This window comes from Mesocricetus auratus, unplaced genomic scaffold (genome assembly GCF_017639785.1).
Source record: "Mesocricetus auratus isolate SY011 unplaced genomic scaffold, BCM_Maur_2.0 Super-Scaffold_100019, whole genome shotgun sequence".
NCBI classification, from domain to species: Eukaryota; Metazoa; Chordata; class Mammalia; order Rodentia; family Cricetidae; genus Mesocricetus; species Mesocricetus auratus.
The window spans coordinates 17,620,244-17,648,219 of record NW_024429200.1 but is presented as its reverse complement, the minus strand read 5'-3'; the positions used below and the strand labels follow the sequence as shown (position 1 = coordinate 17,648,219).

The 27,976-nt window shown below is 39.1% G+C and overlaps 1 protein-coding gene across 18 annotated transcripts in view; it reads right to left on the bottom strand.

The window, feature by feature from the left end:
• Nucleotides 1-27,976, bottom strand: part of Cadps2 (calcium dependent secretion activator 2) — a 519,904-nt gene that overhangs the window by 227,252 nt on the left and 264,676 nt on the right. For all 18 annotated transcript variants that reach the window (XM_040728765.1, XM_040728767.1, XM_040728757.1 and 15 more), the window contains exon 7: nt 23,202-23,313. In XM_040728765.1, the coding sequence (XP_040584699.1) occupies nt 23,202-23,313 (112 nt within the window). The remainder of the gene's footprint in view (nt 1-23,201; nt 23,314-27,976) is intronic.

The window sequence follows — 27,976 nt, the reverse complement described above, 5'->3', positions numbered from 1 at the left end:
GCATAAAAAAAATGTAGTAATACAGATAGGGAATATGTGTTCCTAAGAGAACTACCTTGGCAAATTGGCTCTGAATTGTCAAAACTGTTCTGCAAATAGTCCTTGGGTTCCTAAACTGAATCAAAAGAAAGGTGTTCCTTTGTGGGACTTGGTTATTAATATTTGCAAGGAAGGGGCTCCCATGGTGCGGAGAACTCTGAGGGCCACGAGGAATATAGCGCAGAGCGTTTTTTTCCAATCCGTAGCACCAGTCTAATCGAGAGGATGTGGCCACTTCCAGTAGAAGCAGTCTTCAAAGAGCCTGCTGGCTGGATGTCGTTACTGCTCCTGGACTGGCGCATCTTATTATTCCATCCTTCAAAGAGGAAAACTATGGCTTCCTTCCTTTGTTATTCTTGGGACAGATTAGAGGAAGAGAGGATAGAGTGGCAGCAAGGACTTCTTCATAGGTTAATAGGCATCCAACACTGCAAGCAGACCCTATGCAGCCTCAGACAGGATGTAATGAAGAGACGGGACTCTATGCAGTTCCCATGTGTGCACTCCACGCAGTGGAAATCAATGTTTACTGCGTGGGGTGGGGGTGGAGGGGAGTGCTGCTAATGGAACATTTGGTGTTAGAGGCCAATGCATTGCTGACCTGATAACTCCACTGGCATCCATGCTTTCATTAGTGAAGAACGACTGTTAGAGAGCATAGAGCCAGCCTGAGAGCCATGCTTCCTGGTTTCTTTTGCATCCGAGTGTCAAAGTTCTAGCTAATGACATGGGCAAAGAGTGCAACATGTCACACGCTGAGGTGAAATGATTAAGGTAGAGATGTAGTTTCCTTAGTCTTTGCTGGCCAGATGCACAGAAAACACTGATGGCTACGGGGAGTGAGAAGGACCAAAATGAGAAAACTAGAGCCCTGAATGACCATGTGGAAGAAAGGCATACCACTGTCTGAGTACAGAAATGTTTCATTTGCTTGTTACGACACTCAGTTGGATTGTGAGTATTAGGGCAATGGTCTGCTTTGTGAAACGTTCCCTGTATTAGGTGCTTACAGAACTGCTTTTCCTGATAACTTAACTCAAATTCAATTGTGTTTAGTTCAGACACAAGGAGGCATGCCTAATGTTGGCCATCATAATAACCAAAATATTTAACAGATATAAAAATGTTCATTCCTCTGTATTCTAAATACACACCTAAATTAAATTGTGGCCCCCATACAAAACTTCACTTACATACACTTTTGTTCTTTGCTATTTATTTCTTTTAACCTCTCTTCATATATGCATTACTGCTTCTAGGGTATTTTTGCCACTAACACTTTAAATGTCTTGCCAGTTAACACGACACAAAAATGTTATGATGTCTTATCTTAAAGAAGACATCTTATGATATCTTCTTCACACACTAAAAAGGGCAAAATGACTTGCAATTTTCCTTAAAATGTGCTTAAGAATACAAGATTTTTTAAAGCTTAAAAACTGTCAAATATAATACACACGACAAAAATCAAATGTCATAAACATGCATTGCAGTAATATAGGGCTCATAAGGATATTTCTCTTAGAATTCACTAACATGGTCCCTTTTTCTTCTATACAGATATCTTGATGAAAGACAAGAGCCACACCAAGTGCATCTGTCTATCTCTTTAATGAAACTTTCTGACCAGAACACACACACACACACACACACACACACACACACACACACACACACACACACACACACACCAGGACACACGTACATACACACACCACTAAATGAAAGACAGAGATGTTAGATAAACAATTACTATCATTTCCCAGCATTTCTTCATAGACACTTCTGTTTGATGTGGGAGTCTAAAAGAACATAGGATTTACAATAGAGACACAGGTGGGAGATGAGAAGTCAAGGTGGACTATGTTGGAACTCAAGACTTAACAGTGGGGCCTTGGCAAAGGCCCATTACTCTGATGCCAACATTCTTACCAAGGCCATAGGGTCCATGCTCTTCCTAAAGTTGGTTGTTCAGATGTTCCCTTACTATCTGGACATAGTCTCAGCATCCATAGATTGTCATAAAGATAATTTCAACCAGTGCATAGATACTCATTGCTTCTTATGCCATGCTAAATCACCTTGTACCCTCGGAAATCAAGGAGAAGCAACTATGGAACACCATTATTTTTGAGACAGAGTCTCCTGTATCCCAATTTGGCCTCAAACCAATAATTATGACACTGAAGTTCTTCTCTGTCTTCTACCATCTTCCCAGTGCTGGGATTACAGGTATACCCACTTTAAACCATACTGGAGACATTGTACATGTTATTCAAGCAGTCTATCAGGTGAGCTATAACCCAAGCCTCATCATTTTTTTTAAGAATTAGGAAAACCAGGACTTAATAATTGAAGCCAGAAGCCAAGGATTTATAAGAAAATCCAGAGTGTGGGGCTGGAGTGTTGGTTCTGTAGCACTTGGTTAAGAGCACTTGCTATGCTTATAGAGGATGTGAGTTTGCTTCCCAGCATCAATGTGATTCATAGTTGTAACTTCGGTTTCAGAGGATCACACATTATCTTCTGTGCGGTGACATATTATTTATGATTTATTAAAGCTTGCCTGAGGATTCAGAAAGCAAAGTAAACAAGCCATAGAAGCCAGGCACACACCTTTAATCTCCACAGCTAGAAACTAGGAGGTGGTGGTACACATCTTTTTAATCCTAGGACAGGACTCAGGGTTAAGAGGTAGAGGGATCTCTCTGAGTTCAAGTCCACCCAGGGAATACATGAGAATGAACTAGTCTAAAAGAGTAACAGATCACATGCTTTTAATCCCAGCACTAGAGGGGTATAAAAGACAGAAGCAGGGTCTTCAGTATTGAGTAGGAGGCATTCATTCTCCAGCCACTGAAGATGAGGTATTGAGTCTCCAGCCACATTGAAGATAGGAAGGCTCAGTATCAAAGAGGATAGGAAGACATTCAGTCTCAGGATTCTCTAGCCATGCTAAGGAGAGGCAGCAGGATCAGCCCATTCAGCCTGAGGTAGTGGTAAGAGCTAGTGGCCCGCCACTTTGCTTTTCTGACCTTCAGCTTGAAGTTTGAACCCCAGTATCTGTCTTTGGGTCATTTATTTATTTGTCTTACACTTTGGAGGATTTGGGTACCAAGCATGCGTGTGGTTTACACATATCCATGCAAGAAAACATACACATAAAAAGAACAAAGGCAATCAGGAACTTGATATATCATATGGAGAGTATTACCAGGTACAGTAATTAGTAGGTACTAATTAGTTTCAAATAGCCATCAAGATGCCATGTGAGGTAGGGCCCAAGAAGCATGCTGCCTGGCTCAGAAGCAGAGCAGCCTCAGTCACCGGAAAGCTCATTCTGAAAAAGATTAGGTGCTGTCAGCAATGGGTTTGGCGACAGGTTATCATTGAGGCATGGAGAAAGACTTCATTCAAGTCCTAAGTGAGCAAGACCAGGCAAGTTGGACATGACTATTTCTGCTGAAGGATGCTGTTACAAAGACAGAGTGTGAGGACACAGCTAGTTAGGAATGATGACTAAAAAAGAAGAGGCTGGTATCTACTGACAGACCCAGAGGGACGACTAGTGTTTGCTAAGGGTTCTAGTTTATCCATATGTGTAAGTTGCAAGTCAAAGATGTTTCTAAGCAAGGGGAGGAGGAATCAGATTCTTACACTCTTAACTCAAGAAAAATGTCCCATTTCCAGCTCCATGTAGCCTAAAGAGGATTCATGTGCAGTCAAGTACTCTCAGGTCCAACTATGGATATAATGATGTTAAGAATGCATGTTTGGAGCAGTCTAAGATGATACCCACAGAGGTCTTGGTTAGATTTGCTTAATTTTTTTTTAATAACAGATATGCTTGAAAGAAGGAGTGTCATAGCAAAAGTCTGATGGATCTTCTCTCCAGACTGGTGTGGTCTATGTCTATAACACTTTAGGTTCAGCAGGAACTTTAAACTTCAGTAAAGATTCATAACGACTGTTGATAACCTTTCAAGCACCTTGCTATGAATTTAGAACCCCAAGACAATATATATTGTGGAAGAACTACCATAATTTCCCTCAATTCATAAATATCATTTAGCAGATATTAGTCGTGGCATTATATTTTCTCTAGTATCAGGACTCCTACAACATTGAGTAGATGAAGCTGATGATTTTCTGAGAAAATTATCATCCTGTATTGGTAACATTTCCCAGTCTTTAATGCACTCAAGGTTGCTTAGTCTAAATAATTCCTTCTTTGATGTAACATCATTGCTTCCTGTCCTATTCAGTTGAAACAACAACAACAAATAAAAAACAAAAGAAAACAAAAAACCCCAAACAACAACAACAAACACCCACCCACTCTGGCAAAGACAATGCCCCTTTGTATACGGAAAGATTAGCATGAAGTCTCTGGCACTCTTACTGTCTATGGGCTAAATCTAGTCTCTTTCATTTTAAAGGCTAGAAGGGATCCCAGAGGTTACAATATGGAACTATTAAACTCCCAGCCTCTTACCAAAAGTGTATGTTGCCTAACAGGGAATTACACAGTCCCTTCCTCCGATGTAGTCCATTTATTATCTTTTTACAATAAAAACCTGTTTTAGAAATAACAAAAGGGAACGTTTTAAAAGTATTGGGGTTGGAGGTGCAGTTCAATGGCAGGGCAGGCCCTCAGCATGCACAAGGCTCTGGTTCAATCCCAGTAAAGGAAACCTGGAAAATAAGTTAAAAGGGAACATAGTATTGTTCTAATTATATACTCTTTCTTGCCATTAGCTTGTCAAGTAACTGAAATGAAGAGCTTTGCTATTTCCACAATAGGATATAGTGAATTGAGCATGAAAAGAAAAATGAGGTATAAAAACCTATTCCTTATTTTTACTTATGTACATGGACTAAATGGTGGTCTGCTGTGGAACAGGCATTTATCAGGTGGGCAGCACAGAATCTACTGTGTGGCAGATGCAGCAACTGGCCTATAGAACACAGGATGATTGAGACAGCATCCTTAAGTCATTTAATTTTTCATTTTAACTGAAATTATATGTAAGGTGTGCAGTGTGATGTTTGGATACATTGAGGCTAATCAGCTTAGCCATCTCTTTACATCACTGTTTTTTATTTTAAAAATTGACAAATAATAAATGAGCATACTAGTGGGATATCCAAATGGAAGAATAAATCTGATTAAAAAGAAGGAAGTGCTGTCATTTGTAACAACATGGGTAAGGGTGAAAGGTTTTAGACGAAGTAAAATCAATGAGTATGAGAAAGCCAAAAATCAGATGATCTCACTTATATGTGAATCTAAGTTCCATTCCTGGATATTAGCTAGAAAGAGCTTCACTAAAGGCTGGGAAAGAAGAGGTAAGGAGAGGGCAGGGATAGGATGGGCAGGGCAGGGCAGGGATGGGCAGGGTAGGGTAGGGCAGGGCAGGGATGGGCAGGGCAGGGATGGGCAGGGCAGGGATGGGCAGGGCAGGGATGGGCAGGGTAGGGTAGGGTAGGGTAGGGCAGAGTAGGATAGGGTAGGGTAGGGCAGGGCAGGGATGGGCAGGGCACGGATGAGCAGGGTAGGGCAGGGCAGGGCAGGACAGAACAGGGAAGGGAAGGGAAGTAAAGGCATTAGTTGCTTCGAGGAGTAGTGTGGAGGTTTGAATAGGTATGGCCCCCATAGCCTCATGTGTTTGAATGCTTGGCCCATAGGGAGTGGCACTATTAGGAGGTGTGGCCTTGTTGGAGGAGGTGTGGCCTTGTTGGAGGAAGTGTACCACTGTGGATACAGGATTTGAGGTCTCATATCTGCTCATTAGACCCAGTATGGTACATAGTTCACTTTCTGCTACCTGCAGATCAAAATGAAGAACCCTTAGCTACCTTTCTACCACGATGTCATATATGCCTGCATGCTGCCATGCTTCCTACCATGATGGCACTGGACTAAACCTCTGAACTGCAAGCCAGCCACAATTGAATGTTTCCCTTTATGAGTTATCATGGTCATGGTGTCTCTTAACAGCAGTAGAAACACTAATTAAGATGAGCCCCCTACTTAGTTATTCAATACCAAGTGGTTAGTTCTGAAATCATACACATAACACTCAAAAGACTGAACAGGTTATATTTATATATTCAGGCATATATATACACACACACACATATATGTATATGTGTGCAATGTGTGTGTGTTTGGTTGTATATAAGGGGTTGGAGGGAGGAAAGGGAAGAAGAAAATTATTTAACTACATTTTAATTTATAAAAATGCATAATATTTTGACTACTTATGTTATTGTTGTTGTTTTTTAATTCTCCTCCACCTCTTCTTCTTCTAGGTTTATTTGTTATATATACAGTATTAAGTGTTCTGTCTGCATGTATCCCTGCTGGCCAGAAGAGGGCACCAGATATCACTACAGATGGTTGTGAGCCACCACGTGGTTGCTGGGAATTGAACTCAGAACCTCTGGAAGAGCAGCCAGTGCTCTTAACCTATGAGCTATCTCTCCAGCCCCAGTTACTATTTTTTTTGAAACAGGATCTCTTTGTATAGCCCTGGGTAGTTCTGAACTCAAAGAGATTTTCCTGCCTCTGCAGATCTCCTGAGTGCTGGAATTAAAGATGTGTGGCATCATACCCAGTGAGTTAGACCACTATTTGATATATCAAAACCATTTAAAACTATAGTCTCTATCATGTCTTACTTCAACCTTCAGCAAATAGTTTTTGCTGTTGTTGCTGCTTTTAGTATGGCTGTCCAAAAATAGATGCATAGAAAAATCAAAAACAAAACTGTAACTCTAAAAATGTATACTTCATCAAAATACATAAAACAAACGGCCTGGCAACTACCATAGGAAACCGCTATCTTTCTGTTTCTTGGAGGCAATATGGAGAACATTAACTTTGCTAAGATGCCCAGGTCCTGCCCTCTAAACCATAATGCTACATGGCATGAAACAGAAATGAAGGATGTTAACTGTCCCATTTATTCGGATGAGGACAATGTATTCACCAAAGGGATAGTGTGTATGCCAGTATGTATAATGTATACACATATATTTTCAGGTGCTTTGTACATTTGTGTTCCTGCAGTTAAGTTAAGTTTAAGGTATCTTCCATAGTCCTTCCCCTTGATTTTCTTTCCCAAACAAGATCTCTCACCAGATTAAATCTCACTGACTGGACTAGACAGACTGGACAGCAAGTCTAGGAACTTTCCTATCTATCTTTGAAGTGCTGAGATTCTGTGCTCACTGCCACACCCAGCTGCTGGATGTAAAAGCTCAGGTCCTCATGTTTGCAGAGAAAGCACCATACCAGCCCAACCATATCCACAGTATTTCACAAAGGGTTTCATAAAGGGGAAGAAAGCCAGTGTTGGAGACGTGACACAGTAGAGGCTTGGCCATTGATTGCTGGCTTTGGAAATGGGAGGAGGCCATGCGCCAGAGGATACTGATAGCTTCCAGACCTGGAGGACAGGGGTAACATTCTCCACTAAAGGAATGCAAACAAGAATAACTTGATTTCAGTCCACAGCAGGGCATGTTAGATTTATGACCTTTGCTGCTGTGATAATAAACACCATGACCAAAACATCAAAAACAAACAACAACAACAACAACAAAAACAATCTCGGAAGAAAAGGATATAGCTTACACTTGCTCATCACAAGCTGTCATTTAGTTCAAAGGCAGCAACTTGAGTCTGAGCAGAAGCATGGCCACAGAGGAAATATGCCTCTCTCCATGGCTCCCTCAGCTTGCTTCCCATCCAGTACCACCTGCTCAGTGGTGGTGTCCCCACTGGCTCTGTGCCAGCACCCCCACAGCATGCTGGGCCCTCCAACATCGGTCATCAGCCAAGAAAATGACCTACAGTCTTGCCTACAGGCCACACTGATGGAGGAAATTCCTCAGCTGAAGGTCTCACTTCCCAGGTGACTGGTTTGTAGCAAGTTGATAAAGCCTAACCAATGCCACCTTCATACTTATGTGGGAAAGAATGCATGTTGTTTCAAACCACTACCTTTTTGATAATTTGTTATAGCAAAACAAGAAACTAACATAGATAATGAAAGCTGAGTTTCAGTGGGAAAAGAAACTCTTAGGGATTCAAAGTTATCTTTGTATGTAACTTTCCGTCAATAGCCTCATCTACTTACTTAAATGTGTTTATTTCTGTCATATTACTGTACTTGAAGAAAGATTTAAATACAAAATATGTGTATGTTGTGTGGGCCTTCAGAGGTCAGCAAAGAGCATCCAATTCCTGGAAACAGGTGGTTGCAAAGCCAACATGCAGCTGCTGAGAACTGAACCCAGGTCCTCTGCAAGAGCCGCAAGTGCTCTTAACCACTGAGCCATCTCTCCAGACCCCTTTGTCACATTCTTAAAGAACTGTACCTGTATTAAATGTTTCATATGCACTGTTTTATCCCATATTTCAGTCATAATTGTAGTTAAAGCAAAAAAACTAAACTTTTATTGTAATAAATGGAAACATTAAACAACAAGAAGCAGAAAGAACAGGGCCATCACACATATTTCTGACAAATTTCAAGTTCCATAGCCGAAATGATCAAGGACTTTTTCTCCTATTCAAAGCCTTTTTAAAGATTCTGAGAGACATAACCAAGCTTGCCAGTTACTATGGCTTTCATGGTCAATTAAGGATATTGGCCTTTTTCTTTCCCATCCATCATTTTTGTTGCCTGAAAGTATTGATTTCATACTTCTCTTTGAAAGGAATTATATATCTCATCATGGAGACATCTGTGTCTTAAAGCAATCTAGACAGGAAAGCATCCTGATTATTCTTGATCTATTTCCCTCAGCCATAAATTATGAATGACCATGACCTTTGCATTTACTTACTGATACAGTTTCCATCATGGACACCCCATGAGCAGCTTTATTATGCTTTAAAAAAAACTAGCCTGGTTAATACCTGCCATTTATAAGACCCTTTCAGAGTGCCTCAGAGTGCTTTATGAAATTTAAATTAATTTTCACATTACCATAAAGAGCTAGACATTACCCTGTTATGTAAATAGCTTGACACTGAAGTTAAATGACGAGCTAAGGAAGGTTATTTCATGACAACAATACACTCTTTCAACTTTCCATTTCAACTTCCCATTTCCTCCTCAATCTAACACAGTATCCCTTTAATTATTTCACAAACATTGTATGAATGTGCTTAGCTTTGTTTTTACTCTTTGGATATTATCAATGATGAGGATTCTTAGAGCCAAGTTGCTTGCTGTGTATCTGTAACATGATGCTAAATGTAGGAACATGTTGTGTCAAACATGGATACCACCAGGAGTATCATTAAACTCAGGAATGTGGGGCACATAAGGGAGCAAAGTGCTTTGGGTTTGACTAACTTACTTATACCCTCTATATCACTGACTAACTGCCACTCTGAAAGGAGTCAGAGAAAAGTTACTGTTCAGTCAAAGTCTATGCAGGGGCTACAGTCACAGTTTGAATATGCTAAAGTGAGACTAATGAGAACCATCCCAATTCCCTATTTTATCAGGCTGGAGAAACCCATAGAAACAGCTGACCTGAACAAGAGGGAGCTCATGGATTCCAGACTAACAGCTGGGAAACCAGCATAGGACAGATCCAGACCCTCTCCCTGAATGTGGGTGTCAGTTAGGAGGCCTGGGCAATCTATGGGACCTCTAGTAGTGGATCAAAATTCATCCTTTGTATACGAATAGACTTTGGGAGCCCATTCCACATACAGCCTAGGCCCTGCTCCAAATAATATGACAGACTTTGATGATCCCTGCATGGAAGGTTTCACCCTCCCTGGGGATCAGAAAGGGAATGGGATAGGAGGTCCTTGGGGGGCAGGGGAGGAGAGGAGGGAACTGGGATTGACATGTAAAACAAGATTGTTTCTAATTTAAATAAAAAAAAAGAGTCAGAAGTCATGTAAACAATGGGGAGGGAAGAGAGAGGACTACAAGGTCAAGAAAACTGAACTAAAGCAGAGTGGCAAGAGATGAGACACTAAGATAGAGGAGAGAAAGGGAACAAGATCCAGAGAAAGGGGAAGACCCTGTGAGCAGGCAGAGAAACGGCCTGTGTCCCTCTGGCATGTCCTTGTAGCTACTGTGGAAGACTCATTTGAATCATGTACATTTTCGAAGACTTTCTGACTCATGGAATTTACATAGAAATGTGAACTAGCTACAAATCAAAGGACACACTCTAAGAGGCCAAGCTGGATACTCTTCCCACCCAAACTTCATGGAGGTAGAGATGTCAAAGAAAAATCACACGCCTATTTTCTAAGATGTGACATTTTCATATTAACATGTGTGTTCTGTGTCCGCACGGTGAGATAACTTAAGATTTATCATGTAAGAAACATTTCAAGTATACATTTTTTTCCTAAAAATTTATTTTTCATTTTATATGCCAACCCCAGTTCCCCATCCCTCCCTTCTCCTACCCCCTCCACCTCTCTTCCTTTCCCTCATCCACTCCTCAGAGGCCTTCTTTGGGGAGTTCACGAAGTCTGGCATATCAACTTGTGGCAGGACCAAGCTCCTCTCTCCTGTATCAAGACTGTATACTGTAGCTTTTGGGTCCCCAAAAGCTAGTTCATGTACCTGGGATAGGTTCTGGTGCCACTGCCTGGACTCTAACCCCCCAAACAGATCAAACCACACAACTGTCACCCACATTCAGAGGGCTAGTTTGGTCCCATGCAAGTTCCCCAGCTGTCAGTCCATAGTCCGTGAGCTCCTACTAGCTTGGGTCAGCTGTCTCTGTGGTTTTCCCCATCATGATCTTGACCAGTCTCACTCATATGATCCCTTCTCCCTCTCTTCAACTGAAATCCAGGAGCTCAGCCCAGTGCTTGGCTATGAGTCACTACATCTGCTTCCATCAGTTACTGGATGTAGGTTCTGTGATGACAATTAGGGTAGTCACTCATCTGATTAAAGGGGAAGTCCCATTCAGACATCCTCTCCACTACTGCTAGGAGTCTTAGCTAGGGTCATCCTTGTGGATTCCTGAGAATTTCTCTAGGTTTCTCCGTAACCCAACAATGGCTCTCTCTATCAAGCTATCTTTTTCATTGCTCTCCCCCTCCATTCATCCCTACTCCAACTCTGTATTCTTGATCTCTCATGTTCCAATCCCCCATCCCCTCTTTTATACCCCCTTCCTAGTTTACCCAAGAGATCTTAACTATTTTCCATTCCTGGGGACCTCCATGTATATCCCTCTTAGGGTCCTTCAAGTATACATTATTATTAACTATATTATTATTATTATTAACTGAGAAGAAGACAGATTGCCAGAAATTACTTTCTGCACAACTAAAAATTTGTACCATTTGACTTGCATGTCTCTATTCAATGCAAAATTAAGCGACTATTCTATTCCATTCCACATCTGACGTAAAGCTTGCACATATGAGGGGTAGGATACCGTATTTGTCTTTCTTGCTTGGCATATTTCACTTAGCATAATGTTTTCTAGCATCACCCCTGTTGCTGAGGATGGTAAGATCTCCTCTTTAGGCTGAATATTATTCCATTTCAAATAAAAATCACTAATAGCTAGGGAACAATAAGCAATCATATCACAGATCAGCTGCCACCAGAGAAGTTTTCTCTTGCAGTGGAAGGGAACTAACACAGAGGACTACAACTGGACAATATATGGAGAGTGAGAGAGATTTTTGGAATACTTACTTTAAATAGAAGGTCTTCATAAAACTCCTTGCCTCAAAGCTCAGAGAACTATATGGAAGAGGAGGTGAAAATGACTGTAAAGTCAGAGGGTGTTGGGGCACACCAGGGGAACAGTGTTCTCCAGACACAACAGGAATGATACACGTATGAAATCACAGAGATGTTTATAACATGCACTGGACTCACATGGGTTCAAGCCAGACAGTCAGAGCATTGACAGGTAGCAGTGGACATGATCTCCCACCCCTAGCCAAGAATCTATCCATGACTGACCCCCCCTTGCAAAGGAAAACTCAGTTTTCTCCAGTAGAATCTCACTGGGTATATATGACTTCACTGTTGAGTCCAAGTCATGCATTGTTCTATGTGAATATTCCAATTTATCACTTGCTTAGGATCTCAGGCATTTAAGCAAAAGTTATCCATTTGCTCTTTGCTATAACTTTATATAAGAGAAACATGACTGAATAAGGCAAGCTACCAGAAACATGTCCATTTGTAAAATATTTGTTGAACACATATTATGAGGCAGAAATTGCTAGAAAGATATAATGTTAAAATACGGCCCTGGAATTACTCTTAGATGGATAACAATCCTCTAGATACTACTATGTATTTAAATTTTGTTGTGTCTCTATGCACCATAGAATATTTATCTGGAAAATGAAGTGTCTTAAATAAATAGGTTATACTTTCCTTTTAACTTCAAATTATACACACAAAACAGAAAAGATCTGATAAAACAACTGGTCTTGTGTCTTAAGCAGTTCTAGATTTAATATATACCAATTATATAATAAGCAAAATAAGCAACCATAGATTTTCTTAGAGATGAGGCTGAACCTAAAACTTGAGTTTCGCTTACTTAATATCTTTTGCAGCTAATTTGGACCTATTTGAACCGTAGGAAGTAAATCATCCACAGGTTTCTATTATTTCACCCTCATAACATGAATTTTTAAGATAGCCACTGGTTACTGTGGCTAGGTTCTTCATTTTTTGTAGTCCTAGGGATAAAAATGAATTAACTTCAGTCTTATTCATATATACAATATGTCACTATTTACTTAGTATACTTTTCTTCCTAAATCAATATTGGTTTTATTAATAGAAACAATGAAAACTTTAAAACTACAATATCCTAAGACAGTTTTAAACTCAAAGATATTAAGAGGATATGATATAATCACTGTATAAATTTACTAAAAGACATAAAATTTATATATCTCTAATCCATGAAGTACTTCTGTGAAAAATTAAACAGAACCCAAATGAGTGATCCACCTTAGTTATGATTAGTGTTGTGAGGACAGTTATTCTTCTTGAATTGAAGTAGTTTCTTAGAAAGAAATGTATGACCTGATTCCAAAATTCATAAGACAGAGCAAATTACCAGAAATAACCACAGCACAGACAGGGAGTAGAGGTGGGAGAAGACAAGGGTATAGTTAAAAATGGGAAGATGCTAATTATGTGATTTCTACATTAATTACAAAGCTAATGCTATCATAACAGCATGGTTATTGATATCAGTATAGAGAAATCATAAAACAAAATGCAAAATCCAGAAAAAGATGCCCAGAAATGGATAAAATTAGTTTCTCAAAACAGGTATTAAGTAAATTCAATGGAGAATGCTTTTCTCACATTTATGTGGAAAATTGGTGATTTGTATGTGGTAGAAATGTGGTTCATTAGTCTTTATGTAGCTCTTGATTAGAAATTAATAATGAGTGAAGCAAAACACCAACATTTAAAACTTTTAGAAGACATCAAGAATTCTGACGTTGAGTTTGGCAAATTGTGCTTGAAACAGCACGGTGAATCTGAGTCATAGCAAAAAATGTTTATACAGTGAACTTGGGAAAAAGCAAACTTCTTTCCAACACAGAGAAAGGAAGAAAAGACAAGTAAAGACTAGAAGAAAATACTTATATCCTATAATCTAGTGGTGTATATATGAACAATATGCCATCCGTTCAAATTCAAAAAAGCAACACAAACTTGGAGTACAAGCCAGGCATATGGAAAGGGGCCACTGGTGTGTGTAACTGTGTGGGAGGGGATAATGGCCCCAAGAAAGAGCAAATAGCAGATCACAGGTGGAATGAAGTTGAAAGGGAAAATACTGGAAGAGGCGTGGGAAGACAGGACAGAGGAAAGGGAGGGGAAGAGACAAAATGGAATACGCATGAAAAGTCATAGAGAAATATTTTATATGTTCACTTAAAAATTAAAAAAAAATAGGGGCCTGAGAGGGGAGGAGAGGAAGGATCAATGCTCCTCCCAGAAACCGTACTAAACAAAACTCCCAATGTCAAGCACGGGGTACCTTCTACAAGTTGCTGAATAAGGAGGTCTAAGTGCCCCCTAAACAATGCAGGCCATTGCCACTGCTCTTGGTTGCCCACTAGAACTTGAGAGGAAGACCCTATAGCTGGAGATGCCTCACGTGGAGAGAGACAAAGTTGGGAGTTTCTCCCCGGCTGGTGACCTTTTCTAATGCTAGAAGATGTTATGCAAGCTGCTAGCAGGGAAAAGTCAGTCTCCTGGAGCTGTGAACTCTGAAGAAATAATGACAGGTCTGTCAATATGTGCCCATTGGCACAATAGCATGAGAATGTTAAGGAAGTAAGCAATTGCTTTCTGATTGGATTTAAGGCTGCTTCACAAGAAACAACTCATAATTAATACATAGCAAGAACATGTGGGCTCACTCTAGGGGAGAACCTACTACCATTGCTTTGATGAATGGGTGCAGAGTCAAACTGACTTCTAAGTACTTACCTTTACAACTGCAGATTAGTGCAGTTCTTAAGTCTTGCTGGGCAAAACTTTTTTTTCCCAGAGGATGGTAGTTAATACAGAGATCACAGTGGCTCAAAATGCAGAGAATAAGAGATGGAGGAATTCTGCACCTTAAACAGGCCATTTATATCAGCCTCCCCTCCCAAGGCTCGCGTAGAAGAGACAACAGTCAACTATGTAAGGGCCATTTGGGGGACAGCACTGTGCAATAGTGTCTTCTGGAAATTGCCTCACTGATGAATTCAGTAAATCTCTAACGCTTATGTAGGCAACCGTGTTTAAACTCAGTGGGTCACATACAGGAAGACATGAAAAAAAGCAGGAGGTGAATTTTCTTGGAAGAAGTGTTTCAACAGCCGGGGGGGAGGACTAGATAGGGTAACTGGTGAAAAAAACAGAAATTCATTATATACTTGTATAAAACTCTCAAAGAATAAAAAATAAACTGATTGTAAGAAAGAAGAGACTGTTTGAAAAGAGGCAACCAATACAGCAACAGAGACAACACAGGATGAAAGTGAAGAGGGTGCTGGATAGCTGTGACACACACCTTTAATCCCAGCACTTGGGAGGCAGAGATAGATGGATCTCTATGAGTTCGAGGCCAGCCTGGTTTACAGAGCAAGTTGCAGGACAGTCAAGGTTGTTACACAGAGAGGCCCTGTCTGGAAAAACCAAAATGAAAAAAAAAGAAACCAAAAACAAAGTGAAGGGGGGGAACACTACCAACACACACTTGAGGAGCATCCACATACTTCGTATAACGTACATAGTAATAAAGATGGACAAAATGTTTAAACAGATTCTTCACCAAAGATGCCAAGTAATCACACAAAGTCATTACTGTGTTAAGAAAGTGCAAAATATAGTTATAATGACACAACAAAGCACACCTATCAATAGTAAACAGTTGGGGCTGGAGAGATGGCTCAGAGGTTAAGAGCACTGACTGCACTTCCAAGGGTCCTGAGTTCAATTCCCAGCAACCACATGGTGGCTCACAACCATCTACAATTCAGTCTGGTGCCCTCTTCTGGCAGAAGACTGTATATGTAATAAATAAATCTTTAAAAAAATAGTAAACATTTGCTGTAGTGTTTAAGCCTGTCATTTGTTCCGTCACGGAAAGAACAAGGCCTTTATTGTTCTGGGATGTAAAGAAAATGTCAACTTCTAGGCTATAATCCCCTTCAGATATCCATCATAGAGGGCACCAATCTACAGCTTGTTCAGATCCTCCCAGTGGGACGAAGATAAGCTGTGCTTTCTCCTACTTCTGTAGTGAAGTTCTTGGTCACATCCTCAGATTGTGACAGAAACTCACGGAGGAATCACTAACTGGTGTACATTATCAAGTCACCTTACCTCTAAAAGCGAAAGTACCTGCTTTGTAAACCAGACACAATTAATTTGTGCTAGAAATAATATTTAGAAAGGAGATGAACCACAGATGTCTTATCTCTGGTCCTTCACCTGCCTGTCTCTGATTCTTGTCTCTAGCACAGGGACTGAGGTTTGACTGAAATCCTCTTGAGAGACATCTCAATAAAGATTGAAGAAGGACAGAGGTATTTGTGTGTGTGTGTGTGTCTGATTTTTCAGTTTCAGAAAAACCATAGCATACTCTAAAATAACACAAATGAAAGGTCTCCTGTGTACAGCGAGCTGAGTTAGACAGATGAAATGTAACAGAATCCACATTTCATTTTACAGCAAATGGTATAAATCCAATACCTAAGACAGCAGTCACCATGCACTGGCTATTTCAATAAAACTGGATATTAAACTTTGCTTTCAAATTGGGGAAAATAACAATGATTATGATTTCACTAGCAGATCTCTGCTGCTTTCTGAATTCATATATTGCACTGGCACTTTAAAAAAACCCCTCAAATGTACATTTTGTTTGTCTCAATTAAGGAAAGGCCTGAAGTGATTTTTATTAATTTAACTGTGTGATTATTTATTAAAACCATTACAATGATTAATTACACAATCAACATTTAAAATCTATTCCTCACCTTGTATATATTAGGTAATTTGGGAGGTATTTTAATTTCTTTGTTCTAATAATATATTTTAATTTCTTTGTTCTAATAATATGTACAGGATTTCAGCTAATCATGCTAACTTTGGCTTAAAGAATCACTAAGGCTCCTAAATAATGGAGGAGGAACTAATTACAAATAATACAGAAAAGGAGGAAAACAGAACAGTAGCCGGAATAGCATGTTAGACTTGATAAGCTAACACACTCTTCAGTCAGCTGCTTGGTCATGTCATAGTATACTTTCTCTCTCATCAAGACTAAAAACAAAGCTTTCACAGTCTCTGATAACTCTCTAGAGAGACTACTTTGATGATCAAGAAACAAAAACAAAAGAAACATTTGAAGAAAAAGACAAGTATAAAAGCTAATTTACACTTGAGAAATAAAGATGCTATAAAGTTTTTGAAAGACAACAGTTTCCACAGAGTAATCAATTCTAAGAGGCTAATTTACCTTAGTGCTTAAATGTATTTGAAATTAGCATCTACTATATCCACGCTGTATTTCTATAAATAGAACAAGTATATTTAAAGCACTTTCAGGCTGGGTGATGGTGTTGCATGTCTTTAATCCCAGCACTTAAGAGGTAGAGGCAGGTGGATCTCAATGAGTTTGAGGTCTTTTTTAGAGACCTCATTCTTCCTCATATTGTTTCTTGTTCTTTCACATCATCCACCCCCCACCCATCCATCTATTTATCCATAAGTGTTATATATATTATAAATAAATCTAGATTATTACTTTATTTACAAATAGAATGTTTCCGCTACCCTCCAAGAGGATTAAATGGAATTATGATTGTAAAATAAGTAGTAATAGTAGATAGCAATTAAAAAATTAGAGAGCACTAGAACAAGGAAAGATACATTTCTGTATTTCCCAGCAATCAGTTTATAAGCAAGGGACCAGAAGCCTGGAGACTAAAGATGGCCAGACCCCAAGGCTATTTAAAAATCTGTCAATAGGGTGTACAAACCCTCCTCCATCTGTTCAAAGAATCCAATGGATCCTTAAGTGAGTTTCTCAGGGAAGAACAATTCTATCTCAGAGCTACTGGAAGTAATCTGCATAAGGAGAGAATACACATTTCCTCAATGGTTTTCGTCATTCAGTTACTTTTGAACATAGTAGTCAAGTGTGAAACTACTCGGACAGGCACCAAGACCAAACAGACAAAATAATGATACAGAATGCTGTCTTTTACTTTCCAAATTCATTGATGGTAGAGGCACTGATGTATATTTCCCTGTTCCAGGCCCAGCACCATCGCTAGTTTCTTTAGTGATATGAGAATTTAGAAACCAAATTCATATGCAGTATCAGTTTCTAGTTAAGAAATATATTCCTACATATTCAAGAGTATGAGTTTATAGGATCCCTACAGTTTTCATTTACAATCTCAGTTTCTTTCTATGAAACACACATTAGGCTCATAAGTAACATATCAATAGCACCTACAAACAAGCATTGAATAACTCTTTATTATAGGTCTTCCAATAACTAAGGCTTATGTTATAGAATAATTTAATAATACCATAAGGGTTGCTAAGTTGGTACAGAAAAGTTTTATGCACCTAACATGGTTTTCTAAAACAAAAAAAAAAACTAAGAGTCTGTATTACCATGGGATATTTATCAAAATCAAGATGCTTAAAGCAGTCCATCACTACAACTAAACTGCAGATGCTATGGATTTGAGCTGGTTTTTCAATTAGTATCATTTCAGCTTCAAGAGCTAATTCAACATACTGACTTGCATTTACTGTTCATGTCTTTTTTGTCTTCTTTCATCAGTGTCATTTTTCACCACCTTGAGAATCCTGAGGAAGCCTGGCCAGTCTTTCTTTGCCTCACAACTTTCTCATGGGCTTGAGGAAAGAATGGCATGGATATTCAGCACGGTCTTCATTCAGTCCCGTGTGAGTGAGATACAGAAGTCTTGGCAGCACAGTGGCCAGCCTTCCAGCCAGATGAGAGTGCTGTTATTTGTTTTGCTTTTGTGTTTTTTTTTGTCTTAGTGACTCAGAGCTGAGTCTTTTCTCATAAATCTTTTAAGAGAATTTATTTTTCATATTTTTAATACAATTAATTTTGTTTAGCATAATTTCTATTCTACATGGGGATCCCAATGGGTTGACATGTGTCTGTCTGTCTGTCTGTTTGTCCGTCCATCTCTCTCTCTCTCTCTCTCTCTCTCTCTCTCTCTCTCTCTCTCTCTCTCTCTCTCTCTCTCTCTCTCTCTCTCTCTGTGTTTGTATAGGGGCTATTATGCATACATAAAAGTACATTCTATATAATGCAGAAATCCTTGGATTTCTATCAAATGTATAATTCATTAACACAGTCTTCTTTATCATGCAGAATGTGTCCATCACTCTAAAAGTGTCCCAGGCACCCCTTTAGAGCCAACCACTTATCTACCAAGCCCTTAGGCCTCAACTGTTATAGCTTTTTGTACTTTTTCCCCTAGGAAAAATCCTTTGGGATATAAGTTTTATCTACTAACTTGCATGAATTAACAACTTGTTTTTTTAACACCAAATAATATTTCACTGCAAGAATATACTACAGCTCATCAATCCACCTGAAAATCAATATACTGCATTTGTGAGAAATGTATAAGTGTTGAGTACATACCTAAAAGTACAGCATGGAGGTCACATGTTTATGTTTATTATGTAAGACACAACAAGTTCTTCAAAAGTGGCTTCTCAATGTTGCATAACCTCCATCAATACATGAGTTTCTGTTCTGGATTTTTATCAGCATTTGTTATGGTCACCTTTTCTGTATTTTAACAATTATAGTAGATATATAGTGGTATTGTGTGGTATAAACCTAGTCTCCATCACTGTCATTTATTTTTGAAGTTAAATAATACAATTATAAGCAAAATTTTCATGTATAAAAACAAGATTTTCTTAGCTGGGCATGGGAGCACATATCTTTAATCTCAGCACTTGAGAGGCAGGCAGATCTCTGAGAATTTGAGTTCCAGGACAGCTAGGGCTACACAGAGAAACCCTGTCTCCAAAAATCAAACCAAACCAAAGCAAACAACAACAGAACAAACTTTTCTTAGGTATATTTTTAATAATTTAGACAACAGATTTCATATTGTGTAAGGTCTCTTTCTTTGAACTGAAATGAGTTTTCTAAAACCTAGATAAGTGTATAGGTGTATCTGCTATGATCTGCTTTACAAAGATTACCTTCCATTTGCATGCGCCATGTATGCTCAGGATGTGACACATCTGAAGACCTCAAGTATAAAACCGGAATGAGACATAAATATTTGAAAAGCAAGAAAGCAAGCCAAATTTGAAGGAAGATGGACAGCAGCAAGAAGGTTTTCATACACAGAAAAAGTACACGGAAGCAGAGGTCAGCTTCCGAGCAGGGTTTCTTTAAATTGGGTACCAAGAATGACAACTAAATTGCACTGCAGTCCCCACTCCCCAGGCTGTGATTTTGCAGCTCCAAAGGAGGATGTGACAACCAGCATCTTACACTAATATCCAGGTGCTGATGATGCAGTTGCTCCAGGGCCACTAAGAAGCCTTATTAGGCTACACTAAGTTGGCTTTTTCCTCCAATAAATAGAGAGACACTGAGTGATTTTTAAGGACAGAATGATGGCATGTTTCTGGTTTATTTAATTTATCATTATTATTATTATTATTATTATTATTATTGTTATTGATATGGTTTTTCGAGACAGGGTTTCTCTGTATTGTTCTGGAGCTTGTCCTTGAACTTGCTCTATAGATCAGACTGGCCTTGAACTCACAGAGACCCACCTGCCTCTGCCTCCCGAGTGCTGGGATTAAAGGTATGCACCACCAACATCCAGCTTGTTTCTGATGTTTTAATAAATCATAGTAGCTGAAATATAAAAGCTGAACTATAGGGGCCATAGCGGCAATTGGAAAAGGATTTCTACAGAGGCATGTGTAATTAACATGGTACCTTAAATTTGGCTAGTGGCAATGCTAAGGGGGGAAAATTCTAGAGAAAGTAGACAGAACTGTGGTGATTGTATGAGCTAATAAAGCTTGCCTAGAGATCAGAATGCAAAGCTAGCCACGGACATAGAAGCTAGGCAGTGGTGGTGCACACCTTTAATCCCAGGACTCAGGAGACAGAGGCCAATGGATATCTGTGAGTTCAAGACCACCCTGGGCTACCTGAGAGTGAATCAGTCTAAAAGAGAAACAGAGCTCGTGCCTTTAATCCCATAGAGATAGAGACAATATAAGGAGTTCAGTTCAGTTTCAGGCAGTAGTCTGAGATTTGGTGAGGAGCAGTGTAGTCTAGAGATTCAATCTGAAGATCGGTGGATTGCCCCTTCGGTCTGAGCATTGATAGACGTGAGAACTCTCAAGTGTTTGGCTACTTTGCTTTTCTGGTCTTCAGCTGGAACCCCAATATCTGTCTCTGGGTCTATATTATTTGTGTTACACAGAACTTGCAAATAGGTGGGGTACTGGGATGAGGGAAGGAGAAACAGAGGGACTTCTAGGTCACTGATTGACAATGCCTGTATGGAATACTTATTTACGATGGTGTGAATCCCATGCTCTCCTGGGATGCAGTTTCAGCATGTAAATCTGAAGCTCCAAGGAAAGATAATAACTTTGGAAGTCAATGACACACAAATAATATCTGCAATCTTCAAACCTACTTAGATCATTAGTATAGATGACTTCATAAGAGCCTCTGGGGGCATCTGACAATGTCTTGAGACATTTCTGATTATTGTGCTCTGGCACTAATTTTCTAGGGGACAGAGATGACATTAAACATCATAAAATGGACAAAGAAACACCCAATACTAAGTATTTGCTCAATATATTACAATACTAAAGTTGAGAAACTGATAGAAAAATTACCTTGTTTTTGAAGGGTATACAAGGGCTGTCTCATTTAATAATTGATTAAATATGTCATCTAATTACCTAAAATGAGTTAGAGTATCCAAAGAATTACTTATAAAATTAGATTTCAAAGAGCTGCTGTTTGATACTGAAAACTAGTTACAATAAGGATAAGGTAAATTAATATAATTCTGGTTTAAGTGAACAACTCTGATTCATACACCCGTAAGATCAAATGTACTCTCTGGGAATCCTCTGCTGCATCATGCTACAGGCGCCTTTACTGAATGGATAAATGTGTGACTCTAGGATTACACGGAGAAAAGGTTCAGCTCAGCTGTGTAATGTTCGCACTGAAGTCAAAGAAGTAATCTGGACTTCGGTACACAAAAATTCCAGCAGAGTAAATGAGGTAGAAGAGGAACTAAAGGGAATAAAAGCGCGAGTCTGAGAGGGATAGCCTTCCAAACACAGAGTGCTGCTAGTGTTCTTCTGTAATACTAAAAAAGCCATCCATAATTCAAAAAAAATTAGTAAGCACTCGTTTATGCTCTGCGATGGCTGTTTTCTGGGTTCATATAGCAGAACACAGCATCACTCCTCAGAACATGTCTACTTTATTAGACAGCAGACCACCTTCCACACTGGGCTGTGGTAATGACTAAACTATTTAACCCTCTGATGGCATATGGACTATACAGGGGTTTTACACATACACACACACACACTCACATGCACACACACACATTTTTTCTAGACAGAAGGCAGTGAGTATAGGAAAACATACTGAGGAAGTGTTTGTAAAGTAAAAGGGCAAACCAAAGAAATCCACCCTGGCCCTGAAACCAGACCCAGTGAAAGAAGCACACTTTGCCCTTAAAACAAGAAGCAAAGAAACACATCCTGATCCTGAAACCAGAGTAAAAGAAACATACTTTTGCCCTGGAACCAGAGCCAGTGAAAGAAACACACGCTGGTCCTGAGCCTAGAATAAAAAAGGGTCAGTGAAAGAAACACATTTTGGCCCTGAATCCAGAGGCAAGTCTGTCCCTGGCCAACCGAACATGCAACCAGCCCACCTGTGAGCAGGAAAACGAACCATTCCTTGAGCAAAAATCTAATCAAGCTGAGCTTGTCCAAGCTCAATGGGATCGAAAGCTGACCAATTCCCTCCCTGAAAAATCTTTTCCCTGGGAAAACTTTGTCCCTACAAAGTCCTGTATAGGTCCTGTGCTTGTGCAGCTGGCAGCTGTCCTCTACCCTGGCAGAGGCAGAGACTGACATTTCACCAGGAGGGACAAGTGGGCTGGTGTGAATGACATTCAGCAGCCAGAGGAGATGGAGCTGGTGACTCTGATATCACGTGTACCTCTTATGCATCCACACATATAACAATATATTCTCATTTATACATAGCTATGCTTAATATAGCCGTAATGTGGATTTATGGAAAGTTACAAATAAGTGGCCTTATATATCCCCCCCACCCCCATTTGTTAACTTATTTGGTGTGTGCCTTGGTATGTGTATGACTGTGTGTGCGTGGCAGCAACAGCATTGAACTCAGGTCATAGGGCTTGGCCCCTGAGTCATCTTGGTAGCCAGATGTTAAGTACTTTATGAACACCCAGTTTCACCTGAGACACGCTGGTTCATGTTCTTCTGAATCACGCTAGTGCCTGACACCCTGGACAGTCAGGAATGAGAACAACTCACCCTGCCCAGTTCCTTGTCTTCCAGGGCCAGGACTCCCGTGCTCTCTGTGAAGAGTTTCACTTTGACCACAGGCCGCGGGTGGGTAGTGCTGAAATCTCCTTGAGTTCCCCATCTGCAATGGAGTAAGCAAGATCGTCTTTAACATGCAGTATTAATTTATCCCGTAGACAGACATGTCTCTATAAAAGGTGCATTAAGCAATGGAGACTCTTTTATGACTCGATGAGATTTTCATCTTTGCTTTTGTTTCTGACATATGGCACCATCAAAAGGAAAACAACAGTAAGCTTTATAGCTTAGAATGCTATATTCAGCTGCTCCAAAAGTTAGCATACTGATCTGCAAAATATGGGATGCTATAGGAATTTAGGATGAGAAAATGCATTATAAAAGTATCTAGTGAAATCTATTATTTTATTAATTATAATGAACAATGCAACAGCATTTTTATGAATGGAAAAACTGCTAGGGGTATCTTTGTAGGAGATGACTTTGCAGAAAGCTGTTCTTACATACCATGGGATTTTACTTTCCCCACCTTTGGAAAATCTTTACTAAATAAAATCTGTCGTTAATTTAAAAAAAAACAAGGACAATTTTCTTAGAATATTTATTTACATGACTTTTATAGCATCTTTCAAAAAGAATGAAGTAGGCTTCATAAAAATTTGAACAATCTGCAGCTAATTTCTCAATACATTCTCTTAGGGATGGAAGTAAGTCTGCTGACATCTGGCTTTGCAAATCATCATAACAAAATAACATGTTTTCTTGGCTTATCTTTTAATTAATATCATCTTATCTTTATCACACACCAATTCATTTGAGCTTATTGACAAACTCAACTGGCACACATCTGACATTAAAAAGTCTTATCAGTATTTCTTGAAATTCTGAGAGATAACAGGTATGGAGACTTGGCACATCATGAACAAAACACCAGTGAACAAAATGCCACAAAAGAGAGAAAAAATTAAGGGTTTAACAAAATACAGATTCAGGTTAAAAATAAAACATTAAAACAATGCTAATTTTCTCATATTATGCCAAAACAATCAATTTCTCACTTTCATGAAAGTGAATATGCTTATTTTAGAAATCTTATTCAGAAAGTTAGTTAACTCTCAAAAACAAGTATGCTAAAAATTGAATAAATGTGTCTATCTTCTATCATACCACTGAAAATACTGTAAAAACACGTCCAACATAAAGGTTATTACAGTGACTGAAGAAATAAGCATCTATGTGAAAGCTATTCTCTTGAGACTAAAGTCATAGGCCAAAGAGAAGGATTCAAATAGGATAGAAATGTTGGCTAATTTCTGTTTCAGAGATCTCTAAAAAGGACATCAAGTTCTTGTTTTCATTTGAAATTTTTTTTGCCAGTTCACTGAATTCAGTTGGTCTATTGTAGAGCAAAGGCAAAAAAGAATAAAATAAATTTAGAACCAAAAAGAGAGGAAAACGGAATCTCAGTGCATTATGCAAAAGTAAAGTCTTGAATTTGGCTCGGAAGTCTGGTTGGAAAGTTTGGAAAAGATTCCTATAATTCTTTATCACATAGTTACAATTTCAAGGCTACCCTTAGATAATTTTACTATAACTAGGATCAGAGATTTCTAATAGTCTTATAGGCCTTAGTATTTTTCTATATAATTTACTCATCTTTTAAACAAATTCCTGTTAATAAAATTTCTTTAGATTCCTGTGTTTTACGTGAAGAACCCATAGAAGCCAAAATAGGAAAGCGTTAGCAGGAGACACATGTCTGAAGGAAGTTGAGCTAGAAGAGTGCAGGCAATCTCAAAGCAGAGAAGGGGATTCTGAGAGTTGAAAGGTTCAGTAGGGATGGGGTGGAGGGACAGAGGGGATCAGGGAGCAGTGAGAGAAGATTAACCCAAGTGAAGGAGCTGTGGGACCCATACTGAAACCTATACTCTCACAGCTGGGGAGCAAACATAGGACCGAACCAGGCCCCCTAAACGTAGGTATCAGTTAGGAGCACTGGGCAGTTATGGGGCCTCTGGCAGTGGTGGCACCAGGATGTATCCCTAGTGCATGAACGGACTTCGGGATCCCATTTCTTATGGAGGAATACTCTCTTAGCCTAGATACACAGGGGAGGGCCAAGACCCTGCCCCAAATGACTTGACAGACTTTGATGGTCCCTCATGGAAGGCCTCACTTTCCCTGAGGAGTGGATGGGGGATGGGTTGGAAGGGGAGGTGGAGGGCATGGGAGGATGGGAGGGAGAGGGAACTGGGATTGATATGTAAAATAATATTGTTTCTAATTTAAATAAAAATATATGAAAAGAATATATGTACAACTAGAAAATAGTTATGATTCTAGAATAATGAATTAATTAAAATTCCACGTGTTCCATATCCCCTTGAAAAAGACTTAGAAAGTGCTGAGAAGTCTTCCTTCAGTGTTCATCAACGCATTTCCCTATTTCCTACGTAACTGACATGTTCCAAAATTTTCAGCAATTACTATCAATTATTATCTTCCTACTACTTTCTCAGTATTAAGCAATAAAAGAATGTTACACTTGCTATCAATTTGCTTGACTCAAAATACAATGCCCTTCTGTACTTGTATGGATACATTACTTATGAGGATTCAGACTTCCAGTGTAGATCTTCAAATGAATTAAATATGTACAAGGCAGCCTTACAAAGACAGCAGGACTTCCTGAAGATGAAAACACAGGTTGGTTCACACACAAACTAAAATAACTAACATTAATTATGCATTGACTATTAAATAAAGTATACTGGAATTTCTACCCAGAACCAAGATACATGCTGTTGCTTTTTTATTCAGTATTTATACAACCAAACAATTAAATCTACTGTACTATCCCATATAACTACTATAAATCTACTATACTATCTCATATATTGAGCACACTAAATGCCTCCTATTAGAGAGTGGTTATGTAAAATATGCAGCAAGACATAATACAATGCCAACAACCCAAGCCCCTATTCTCTTGCAGCTTATAGGCTAGTAGAGTACAGATGATAGCTTTTGACTATATATTGTAACATACATTTCTTACCATCCCTGCCTTTTGATCTTAAGAGTTAGCGATTTCCCACTACTTCCAAATAGCTGCAGAACTAATTTATACCTGGAATCTGAAAAATTCTCAAACACTGATAACCTCTGTGTTTGACGTCTGTTCAAAAATCATGAGGAATAAAATGGTTGCATTGGAGCCATCCAAATTTCCTAATTGAAATTCACGTTATAAATATATAATAAATTCATGATTAAGAAACTAAGTACCAACTAAACTATGTTCTAAATATTTATGTTCAGAGCCATAAATGAGTGGTGGTCTTAGCATTGGTCCAAGAAGCCTTCTTTAGCAGTGGGCAGTAGTTAATACAGAAATTGACAACTGCTCAAAGTGTTAATGGTGAGTGATTGGTGTCAGCCTTGTAACAGGACTTCTGTTCCCTCCCTCCAAAGCCCAGTGAACCTCACTTTAAAAAGTGGGGATGATAGAAGGGCTGGAGGATGCAAAGGAGTGTCTTTCAATGCTTCTTCTTAGATATGGCATAGACAGTGCCATCAGGACCACTCTGTAGCTGTGGCTATAGGCACAAGAACAAAAAGAAAAACATGAACATACATGAATTGGGAAGGAAAAGATGGGATGTCTGCAGAAGTAGAAGAGAGGATAATGGGAGGCATTGTGAATATCTGACATTCTAAAAAATAAAATAAATTTACTTTATTTAAAAAGAGGAAGAAAAAAAGCTCAGTATTTAAAGGTATGAGCAGTGAACACCCCAGATCTATAAGCTGCACTAAAGAATCTCATGAAATTATCCTACCCACTGTTTTATACTTATCTCCTGTTTATGCTTCTTAAAACAACTAGTCTAAAAATACTAGACTGTCAGTTCAGTCATTTTGATTATGAACCTTATCATTTCGATGGCCTTCCTTTATTAGAGATTATATGAGCACTGACTTGTATTCCTTTTGGAGGTTATAAAATTCAAGCTGTCTGTAATATAACTGTGATATGAAAAGAAAGTTTAAATTTGATTGCTCAATATCATTTGGTTAAAAGCTTAAACGTGTTTGTAGGTGGAGAAGTGACTCATGGGCTAAGAGGACCCAGTGTGGGTCTTCATAGACTCATACATTTGAATGCTTGGGACCAGTTGGTGGAACTGTTTGGGAAGGATTAGGAGGTGTGGCCTTGTTAGAGGAAGCATGTCACAGGAAGTGGGCTTTGAGGTTTCAAAAGGCTTGTGGCATTTACAACCTCTCTCTCTCTGTCTCTGTCTCTCTGTCTCTCTCTGCTTCCTACTACTCTATACATACAACTGTGCTCTTGATCTACACAGCTGCTATCAGGCAGGTACCCTTCTCTTACATTAAACAGTGTGTTTTCCTGTCCTAGGTCTGTTTATGTCTGTTGATTAGTCCCTGTCCTTTTTATGGTAGGTCCAAATATGATAAAGTCACTGGTAATGTGAATATGTAAAATATCAGCTACATTTATAAAACTTGACAAATTGAAAAAGTACTCCTACATTCATGACTCCACTAATGCAAATAAAAGCATCAATACTTTAACAGAATAGTGTAATAACCTCTAAAAATTTGGAATTAAGCTTAATGAGAATTGCCAATCTGAAAATTATGAGAGTTGGTCATGGGGGAACAGGAAGTTGAGGGGGTGGGGGTAAAATAGGGGGAAGAGGGAATCATAGGATCGAAGACAGATCAGGCACCAGAGTGACCTC